Source organism: Cervus canadensis, chromosome X (assembly GCF_019320065.1).
Source record: "Cervus canadensis isolate Bull #8, Minnesota chromosome X, ASM1932006v1, whole genome shotgun sequence".
Lineage (NCBI taxonomy): Eukaryota > Metazoa > Chordata > Mammalia > Artiodactyla > Cervidae > Cervus > Cervus canadensis.
Window position 1 is genome coordinate 132,647,662 of NC_057419.1, and position 11,048 is coordinate 132,658,709.

The window sequence follows — 11,048 nt, forward strand, 5'->3', positions numbered from 1 at the left end:
CATTACCATCTTTCTAAATTCCATATATATGCGTTAGAAAATATGGAAGGCTTCATGAATTTGCGTGTCATCCTTGCGCAGGGGCCATGCTAATCTTCTCTGTATCATTCCAATTTTTAGTATATGTGCTGCCGAAGCGAGCACTCCTCTGCCTTTTCTAAAACCAGCCTGAACATCTGGAAGGTCACAGTTCACATATTGCTGAAGCCTGGCTTGGAGAATTTCGAGCATTACTTTATTAGCGTGTGAGATGAGTGCAGTTGTGTGGTAGTCTGAGCATTCTTTGGCATTGCCTTTCTTTGGAATTGGAATGAAAACTGACCTTTTCCAGTCCTGTGGCCACTGCTGAGTTTTCCAAATGTGCTGGCATATTGAGTGCAGCACTTTCACAGCATCATCTTTTAGGATTTGAAATAGCTCAACTGGAATTCCATCACCTCCACTAGCTTTGTTCATAGTGATGCTTCCTAATGCCCACCTGACTTCACATTCCAGGATGTCCAGCTCTAGGTGAGTGTGAGTGATCACACCTTCGTGATTATCTGGGTCGTGAAGATCTTTTTTGTACAGTTCTTCTGTGTATTCTTGCCACCTCTTCTTAATATCTTCTGCTTCTGTTAGGTCTGTACCATTTCTGTCCTTTATTGAGCTCATCTTTGCAAAATGTTCCCTTGGTGTATCTAATTTTTGAAGACATCTCTAGTCTTTCCCATTCTATTGTTTTCCTCTATTTCTTTGCATTGATCATTGAGGAGGGCTTTCTTATCTCTCCTAGCTATTCTTTGGAACTCTGCATTCAAATGGGTATATCTTTCCATTTCTTCTTTGCTTTTCACTTCTCTTCTTTTCACAGCTATTTGTAAGGCCTCCTCGGACAGCCATTTTGCTTTTTTGCATTTCTTTTTCTTGGGGATGGTCTTGCTCCCTGCCTCCTGTACAATGTCACGAACCTCCGTCCATAGTTCATCAGGCACTCTGTCTATCAGATCTAGTCCCTTAAATCTATTTCTCACTTCCACCATATAGTCAGTCATAAGGGATTTGATTTAGGTCATACCTGAATGGTCTAGTGGTTTTCCCCACTTTCTTCAATTTAAGTCTGAATTTGGCAATAAGAAGTTCATGATCTGAGCCACAGTCCACTCCCAGTCTTGTTTCTGCTGACTGTATAGAGCTACTTCATGGCAGTAAGCAATCATATCTGAAGCAGAGAGAGTGATCAATCAAGATGTCATTTTCGTCCTTTGTAGGGCAGTGAGAGTACTGGGTGTTTCCTTTGCTTGCACTGTTCCCAAGTCAACTATTTGGCATCCTTCATGATCTCCTGGAATGTCAGTAATCATCTAAGAAAATGACTATTGTGGGTCTCCTGGTCCATGTTAATTGTTCCCATGGCCAGAATTCAACCATGTCTGGGCATGTCTTCTCATAACCTGGAGGGGCAGGCAACACAAAGATATTTTTTGCATCAGTATCAAATTGCTCAGGGCACCTGTGTAAAGGTTTGCATGGGCACCTGGGGAGACATGAAAATAAAGAAGATGGTACCCAGACAATGCTGGGATGTTGATTCCCTTGCCCAGCCTCAGAGACACATGTTTGAGCCCTATATGGAGAAAGGCTAATGGCATAAGCTGGTGGATCTGGTTCCCAGCAGAGGTGTAATAACATGGGAGGGGAGCACTACCCTGACACCTCAATCATTTGCAGCTTCAGTGATATAAGGAGCCTATACTCAACACAGATGTTCTGTGTGATGAAAATTATGAAAAACTTGGAAGTAAGGCAAAAGGATGTCGTTTCCATGTTACAGTCTAACAGGCTGCCCAAAGATTATTTGTCTAGAGGGATATGTTTTGTTTGACTTACTATTTACTATTGATTACAGCCAAGTCTCTCTGAAGTCTCTGTTAACTTGCAGACTGTTTGTAGAGATGCAAATGCTTCTGTCAAATAGAAATGACGGCCTCCAGGCTAACAGTTGCATTTCCCTATAGGACATTAAACAGTATTGTATTGAAATCAAACTTCATCATTTTACTTTAGAATTATTTATTTGAGTGCCTATATGCACTTTCTTTCAGATTCTCCTTTGTTTATTTATTTGTTGTACTGGGTCATCACTACTGTGCAGTGGCTTCTCTTGACACAAAGCGTGGGCTCTAGGGTGTAGAGGCTTCAGTACTTGTGGTGTACCGGCTCGGTTTCCCCAGCATGTGGGATCTTCCCAGACCAGGGATTGAACCCATGTCCTCTGCATTGGCAAGTGAATTCTTAGCCACTGGACCACCAGGGACGTCAAAAATCTCCTTTGAACCAACTTACCAGACTGCTGTCTCCTCATTAATGAGTTAAATATTTATAGGGGCTTATTCTATATTTTGTATGTCACACATTTTTAAACATTTGTATTAGAGTTTCGCTGCTTTACACTGTTGCATTAATTTCTGTTCTACAGCAACGTGAATCAGTTATGTGTATACATATATCCTCTCTTGTTTTTAGATTTCCTTCCCATTTAGGTCACCACAGAGCACTGAGTAGAGATCTCTGCGCTATACAGTAGGTTCTCCTTGTCACATTTTCAGTTTTCTAAAAATTATACTTTGACAGTGGACACGTAGCTATGGCAAAGGTGAAATACTCTTTAGGTGTTTAATTGAACAGTGGATATCAATGAGAGGGCTGAGGCAAGTGAGGAGAATGGTGGGTGCCATAAGGTAATGACAGCTGAAAGAGAGGTTCATGAGGATGTTAGAAATATCTCCTGGGGGCCTTGCAGACGCCGCCACCCCGGAGCCTTCCTTGCTGTCTAGCCATGGTCAACCCCACCATGTTCTTCGACATCGCTGTCAATGGCGAGCCCTTGGGCCGCGCCTCTTTTGAGCTGTTTGCAGACAAAGTTCCAAAGACAGCAGAAAACTTTCGTGCTCTGAGCACTGGGGAGAAAGGATTTGGTTATAAAGGTTCCTGCTTTCACAGACTAATTCCGGGATTCATGTGCCAGGGTGGTGACTTCACACGCCATAATGGTACTGGTGGCAAGTCCATCCATGGCGAGAAATTTGATGATGAGAATTTCATCCTGAAGCATACAGGTCTTGGCATCTTGTCCATGGCAAATGCTGGCCCCAGCACAAACGGTTCCCAGTTTTTCATCTGCACTGCCAAGACTGAGTGGTTGGATGACAAGCATGTGGTCTTTGGCTAGGTGAAAGAGGGCATGAATATTGTGGAAGCCATGGAGCGCTTTGGGTCCAGGAATGGCAAGACCAGCAAGAAGACCACCATTGCTGACTGTGGACAAATCTAATAAATTTGACTTGTGTTTTACTTAACCACCAGACCATTCCTTCTATAGCCCAGGAGAGCACCCTTTCACCCCCATCTGCTCGAAATATCCCATAATCTTTGTGCTCTCGCTACAGTTCTTTGGGTTCCATATTTTCTTTATCCCCCTCCAAGTTTAGCTGGATTGCAAAGTTAAATTTATGATTATGAAATAAAAACTAAACAATTAAAAAAAAAAAAAGAAATATCTCCTGGTGACTCCCAGACATGACTTGGTGAAACAAACATTTTACCTAAAGTTCCTGATTTCATCTTGATTGTGAAGGCAGAAGGAACTCAGAAAAGGGAAGCTGTCCAAGTTTCACTGAGACATTATTTCAAAACCTTTTCATGAAAACTTCTAATTGGATATCCTTTGGCCAACTTGAACTCATGTCTAAAACAGTACTTCTTTTTCCACTCAAACTTACTTCTACCATTTCCCCCACTTCTTAAAAGGCAACTCTTCTCACCCAGTCCTTCAAGCCTGAAACTGAAAAGTCATCCTGGACTTCTCTAGACTCTACATATAATCAATATGGTCAACGTAAATAAAAAGGTAAACTGAGACAGCCTCAATTTACCAGAAATTTAGTTTATTTGGGAATAGCAGAGAAATTACAGTTCAAGAAATGCAAGCTGTATCAAGCTACAGGTGAGTCCCTTGAGGGTTCAGGGTGGGCGGCATTTCTGGGCAAGGAGTGCAAAGAGGAGGATGTCCAGCCAGAGCCCAAGCAGCAAGTTCACTGGCTTGAGGATGGGGAGAGATGTTCGTTGGTCAGGAGATAGGTCTCTGTCCTCTGGAAGTCAGGCATTTATGGGAAATCAGTCTCTCAGTTAAGTTCCATTCTTCTGAGGACACATGCCTGGGATTCTCTATTCCCAATCCTCCGGTTCCATTTCAGGTTGAAACCCTCTCACAGTACCCAAGTCTTAACTAATTCTATCTCATAAACATTTCCCCCTTTCTGCTACTGTTTTCTCAATTCAGTTTTTATCACCTCTCGCTTGATTAGCCTCCTCACCTGACTTAGGTTTCACCTTTCTTATCACTCATCCTGCCAGTCTAGTTTATACAATGTTGCCGGTTTCATCTCATTAAAAAATATTATAATCATGTTACTCCTCTGATTAAAACCCTTCAAGGGTGGGGGGTGGGGAACCCTTCAAGGGAAGCCAGTGTAGAAGTGGAGTTGATGGAATTTGATAACCAAGTGAGTTAAGCAATCCAGGATGTGAAAAGAATCTTCAACGTTTTTACTGCCTATAGGGTAAAGTCCAGTGCAGGCTTATAACACTAAGGCAATTTACACCTGGTCTCAACTTACTTTATCAGTCTCATTTTCAGGCCCTCCCTAACAAATACCCTATACTATGATTACATCGCACTTCTCACCATGCTCTTCATGCTTCCTAGTCTTGTGGCCACTGTTCCCGTTGTCCCAAATGACCTCATCTCTCTTCTCTGCTAAGTACATTCCCATTCACCTGTCAGACTCCTCCAGGTGGAACTCACTGGTGTCTCCTTAAATTTGGCACCATAGATGCCTTAATCCTGACACTGGTAGCCCTTGACCAGCTTACCAGCCAACTGGTGGTCACAACTCAATGTCCTCCTCCACCATGTGACAACGAAAGGCAATATCTGACCCTAGACAGGCTCCTGTACCGGGGTGGGGTAAGGGAATACTTAAAGGACATTATTAGGTCAACTGCTAAAATTGGAATATGGGATGATAGATTAAAGTATTGTATCATGGAAATTCCCTTATGGTCCAGTGGTTAGGACTCTGCCTTCCATTGCAGGGGGCAAGGGTCCAATCCTTGGTCAGAGAGCTAAGATCCCACAAGCTGTGTGGAGTGGCCAAAAATAATAAAATGTTGTATCAATGTAAATTTCTGAAGTTGATAATTGGATTGTGGTTAAAGTAAGAGAATATTACCATACTCTTCAGAAATATGCACTGAAGTATTTAGGGGTGAAAGGCAATGATATATAATTCTCCCCAACAGTTCAGGAGAAAAGAGAGAGAGATAGGTAGATCATACAAATGATAAAGCACATGGGGTAAAAACTTAACAAGTGAATCTGGGGTAAAGATGCTCTGGGGTTGGACGAGCAATGGGAGGCTTCTTACCCCCTCCCCTGCTTGCTTGGAACGTGCATTCTGCCCACTGCTCCCATAGCCAGAGGCGATTCAAGGCCAGAGCTCTGAGAGAGTGAGGTATTGAGACCACCTAGACTGAATAAGTGACTGAGCCCAGTGTGGGCCTCTATGTAAACTTTTAAGATTCTGGCACGTGGGTGTGGAGATGGGTTTGTTTGGGGACCATCCAAGATGAGCCTCCTATGTAAGTTCCCTGACTTATAAAACCTCCTCCTACCAGTCTGGGGTGGTCTGCTTCTTTGTTTGGTTTCTCCTTGCCCTCTGAGGACAAGGCGCCAATCTCAGATTTCAGCTGGGGAGCTCCAGAGGTTTTGAACCGACAAAAAGGTTTATAACTGTTCTTTATTCTTTTTTTTTTTTAAAATTATTGGCATCTAGTTGCTTTACAGGACTTCACCAGTAACGAATCCGCCTGAAGTGCAGGAGATGTGGGTTTGATCCCTGGGTTGGGAAGATCCCTTGGAGGAGGAAATGGCAACCCACTGCAGTATTCTTGCCTGGAGAATCCCCATGGACAGAGGAGCCTGGTGGGCCACAGTCCATGGGGTCACAAAGAGTCGGACACAATTGAGTGACTATATATATATGTCAATCCCCACCTTCCAATTGATCCCACCCCTCCTCTTTACACTATTCTTGTTCTAGCACTCTTGCTGTATGTTTGAAATTATCTCCAAATAAAAAGTTTAAAAAATCATAAAATAACGCCTTTATCAGAGTACTTATATTGTGATTGTGGCTCCACTAGTCTATGAGCAATCACAGATATGGACTATGATTCATCATTTCCAGGGAGCATGCCTTCACAGGACAGGACAAATGGTAGGTATGCTATGCATGCTTATTGATTGACCATAAGCATTAGCAAATGCATTCCCTGCAAAGGGTGTACTGATAAGGGTTAATCTCCTGGGTGATGTGTTAGAGGTTCAAGCAAGTTAAGAAACGTTTGCTGGTGCTCACAGCAAAACCATTTATAGGTTTCTTGATGTTATCGCCTCTTGCCTTCAGGGGTTGGTTTGACATTACAGGCATACTTCTGCACAGGAAATATCATGGATTCCTCAGTTCTGAGTATGTTAAGGCTTTCCTAAAGTAAAGCCCAAACTGTGTTATGCTGGTTGTGTTGAAGTTTTAAAGCCCAAACTGTGTTGCACAGCCTGTGTTGAAATTTACCATTTCCTGTTATTTCTATAATTGAGCAGACACCCTGAAAAATTTGTGAACACTCCCATACCACCTTCACAGAAAGGTATGATTGTAAGTCCCAAAGAGGTCACATGATTCACAGAGGCAACTATCCAAACAAGTGCCTGCTCCATCACACCTGCCTCTAATTAAGAAAATGACTCATCAGTACGCCATGATGGGTAATTGTTTTTAGTACTGCTTTTTTTTTAAGCTCTTTATTTATTTATTTGGCTGCACCTGGTCTTAGCTGTGGCACACGGGATCGTCCAGCTTCCTTGCGGCTTGTGGGATCTTTAGTTGCGTGTGAGATCTAGTTCCCAGAGCAGGGATCAAACCGGACCCCCTGCATTGTGAGTATGGAGTCTCAGCACTGGACCACCAGGGAAGTCCCTGTTTTTAGCACTGCTTTTGACTATCAAAGAACCATAATACAATCATTCATTAAATTAAAAAAAATTTGTTGAGTATCTACTATTGGAGTGGTATTGTCCTGGTCACTGAGGATACAGTAGTGAACAAAACAGTGTCCTGGTGTCCTGGACGTTACAGTCCAGTAGGGGAGACAGACATAAGACAAGTAAGTACATCAGAGATTACTTTTGAAAAATTCAAAATTTCAAGAAAAATATAATAGATTCCTGGGCATAAGGCTCAGGGTTCCTGGAAATTATTTCTTTAGGAAATTTGAGTGTATACATTTTGTGGTTTCACAAAATTATCAGAGAGTCTATGCATTAATACCTCCTTCTTGAATTGAAAGTTAGTGCTGTTGACTTGTCATTAATAGAAGTAATGGAATTAATTCTTCAGGAATTTTTCTCAGTAATATATGAATAAACCTGTGTCAGTTAAAACATCCAGCAGGAACAGATGGCACACTCAAATGTTTTGAAAGAATCATTTGATAAGGCATCTATTTACAAAATTTAGATAGGGTACAGAGAATCCACAAGTGATATTCCAAACCCGAGGCTAGCAAGGCTGTTGACACTCTTAAACCTGAAGCAGCAAAGGGAGAGAGTGGTTTCTTGAACTTGGGTGGTAGAGAGAGCAAGCAGCAGGTGACAAGGGTTACCAGACAAGAAGAGCTATGACCTTCAGGTGGCAGAAAGAGCCAGCTTGCCTCTAGACACCTCTCAGGAAAAAAAATCATAGAAATAAGTACCCCAGTTTCATTCTTCTGCATTCTTGCCATTTCTTGCCAGTCTTCCCCATTGGCCAAGCTGAACTGGAAACCAGAGGCAACGGAGCTCACTGATGCATTGGGTTGGCCAAAAAGTTCATTTGGATTTTTCTATAACATCTTACCGTCAATATATATGGGCTGGTACAGAGCAGAGTGAGGCTTCCCAGGTGGCGCTAGTGGTAAATAACCTGCCTCCCACTGCAGGAGACTTTAAGAGAGTGTGATCCTTGGGTCGTGAAGATCTCCTGGAGAAGGAAATGGCACCTCACTCCAGTATTCTTGCCTGGAGAATCCCATGGATAGAGGAGCCTGGTGGGCTGTGGTCCATAGCATCGCAGAGTCAGACACGACTGAAGTGACTGAGCACGCAGGCACCACGCAGTGTGGAGAACACATCGAGAGGAGCAAATCATGAAAGGAAATGCCCCACAGGTTCCCATTACTCTTTTCTCATCACAGCCTAGGTCTTTAATATTAATTTTTAATTTATTTATTTGGCTGGGCCAGGTCTTAGTTGCAGCATGCAAGCTCTTAGTTACAGCATGTGGGATCTAGTTTCCTGACCAGGGATAAAACTCAGATCCCCTGCGTTGGGAGTGTGGAGTCTTAGCCACTGGACCACCAGGGAAGTCCCACCTAGGTCTTAAACTCTTTGCCTCAACCTACATTGCATTTTATTTTCTGACTGGTTTCTGACCTTATCATCTCATAACCCCATTTTCTTATGTAAAACTGAAGGTCATCTTTGGAAACTGATGCTTATCACTGCTTCTTACTTGTGACTTCTGGCTTCCCTTCCTCCCTCATCCCATGGACCAAGATGTTTTCATCTGTTCTGGATAACCTTGCCCAGTTCACTCTGGAACACTGAGCAAAGGCCCTCAGGGCAAGTACCCCTGTTATATTTGCTTCAGCCTTGTGAGTGGTGACAGGATGTGACAGGTGAGATGGGAAGTGCTTATTTGTGTCAGACAAATAACTCAGTCATCACTCCAGTTCTGTTTACCTCCATCCCTCTGTCTAGCCTGACAGCCACACCTATGAGTAGATCAGGATCCTGGAGAACAAAGACACTGGACTCCAAACAAAGGTTCAAAGGATACCTCATCAGAGGTGAGAAGAGGAGCAACTGGGGAGACTATAAATGAACTTGAGGAACTTGTATTTCTTGCCCATACTGGATGATGACATTTTTAAAGAGGGCAGGCTCGTAAAGAGTTCTGGCATGCCTGGGAAAGACAAACTCCAATTTCAGTGTAGTAGTTACCTCTGGAGTGGGAAGATAAAGAGACCTAGAAGTACAGAGGGAGCTCCAACTGGAGCTATATTTTATTTCTTAATAACTGAAATTCTGAAGCACGTATAAGAAAATTCTAGAATTTCATGGTGGGGGTGCTAATTATGAAATGCTTTGTACTCTTCTCTATGTGACAAATACAGTTGAGGAGAGGAGAATGGGGGGAGGGGGCTGCACCCCAGACATGACCAAGGAAAGCAGACATGATGGAAAGAGTAGTGTAATTAAATTATCTGTCTGCTAGTCCCCAGTGGTGTTCTGGGAGTATGTTTCTTCAGTCCAGCCACAGGCAGAGGCCTCATGGGTGCTCTGAAATCATGGTGACACTAGGAGTTTGGAGGCCTAATGAAGTCTGTATTCCTAGCTTTGCTCTACAAAGGAGGTAGTTCCATGTAGTATTGGGTTGGCCAAAAAGTTTGTTTGAGATTGTCTGTATGATGTTAGGGAAAAACCCAAACGAACTTTTGAGTGAGTGAAGTCACTCAGTCGTGTCTGACTCTTTGTGACCCCATGGACTGTAGCCCACCAGGCTCCTCCATCCATAGAATTTTCTAGGCAAGAGTACTGGAGTGGGTTGCCATTTCCTTCTTCAGGGGATCTTAGCCAACCCAATAGCTAGCCAGTCTGATAAAGCCAGCCTGCCCAGGTTTAGGTCTTGGCTTGGGCACCTTCTGGCTGTGTCACTTTACCCCTCTGTATCTCAGTTTCCTCATCTGTAAAACATGATGAGAATGTCAACCCAAGTCAAGAGGTTGTTGAGAAGAGTGTGGCCACAGACTGAATTTTATTCTATTTTTATGCTTTTCTTCTCTCAGACAAGCTGAAGTAATGGGAACAGTCCTTTCCACAGGGATTGGAACACTTTTTCTGTAAAGGGCAAGATAGTAAACATTTGAGGCTTTGTGGGCCATGTGGTCTCTACCCCAATTACTCAGCTCTGGTGTTGTGGTGAGAAAGCAGCCATAGACAATATATAAACAAACGAGTGTGGCTGTGTTCCAATAAAACTTTACTCGTAAAAATAGGCTCATGGGTTACCAGGCTTCCCTGGTAACTCAGCTGATAAAGAATCTGCCTGTAATGCAGGAGACCCTGGTTTGATTCCTGGGTTGGGAAGATCCGCTGGAGAAGGGAGAGGCTACCCACTCCAATATTCTTGGGCTTCCCTTGTGACTCAGCTGGTAAAGAATCTGCCTGCAATATGGGAAACCTGAGTTCAATCCCTGGGCTTGGGAAGATCCCCTGGAGAAGAGAAAAGCTACCCACTCCAGTATTCTGGCCTGGAGTATTCCATGGACTATATAGTCCATGGGATCCCAAAGAGTTGGACATGACTGAGTGACTTTCACTTTCATGGGCTATAGTGTGTCAACTATTTCTGTAGCATGTTTTATTTATTTTTAATATTTGTTTACATTATGGTTTATTATAGAATATTGAATATAGTGCCTTGTGCTATACAGTAGGTCCTTGATGTTTATTCATTCTATATATAATAGTTTGTATTAGTAGATATTTGTAGATAGTTTGTATCTGCTAATCCCAAACTCCTAATCCATTCCTTCTGTCACCCCTCCTCCCCCTTGGCAACCATTAGTTTGTTCTCTGTATCTGTGAGTCTGTTTCTTTTTTGTTATGTCCACTAGTTTGTTGTATTTTTTAGACTCCACATATGAGTGATAGCATACAGTATTTGTCTGACTTACTTCACTTAGCATAATGCCCTCCGAGTATATCCATGTTGCTGCAAATGGCAAAGTTCCATTCTTTTTTAATGGTTGAGTAATACATGTATGTGTGTGTACACACACACACACACACACACACACACACACACACATGCTTTATCCATTCCTCTGTCGATGGATATTTAGGT

At 42.9% G+C, this 11,048-nt stretch overlaps 1 protein-coding gene and 1 non-coding gene across 2 annotated transcripts; one reads left to right on the forward strand and one right to left on the reverse strand.

Moving 5' to 3' along the window:
• Window positions 1-36: 36 nt before the first annotated feature.
• Window positions 37-144, reverse strand: LOC122436094. The gene has a single exon (XR_006267865.1). It is a non-coding gene; the product is annotated as a U6 spliceosomal RNA (small nuclear RNA).
• Window positions 145-2,818: 2,674 nt separating this feature from the next.
• On the forward strand, window positions 2,819-3,532 carry LOC122434904 (peptidyl-prolyl cis-trans isomerase A-like). Its single transcript, XM_043458699.1, has one exon. It carries the CDS (start codon window positions 2,819-2,821, stop codon window positions 3,209-3,211), a length of 393 nt encoding a protein of 130 aa, XP_043314634.1. The 3' UTR covers window positions 3,212-3,532.
• The last annotated feature ends 7,516 nt before the right edge of the window (window positions 3,533-11,048 follow it).

Bases quoted from the DNA above. Each gene is read 5' to 3' on its own strand.
- LOC122434904 (XM_043458699.1), top strand. From the start codon at position 2,819: ATGGTCAACCCCACCATGTTCTTCGACATCGCTGTCAATGGCGAGCCC.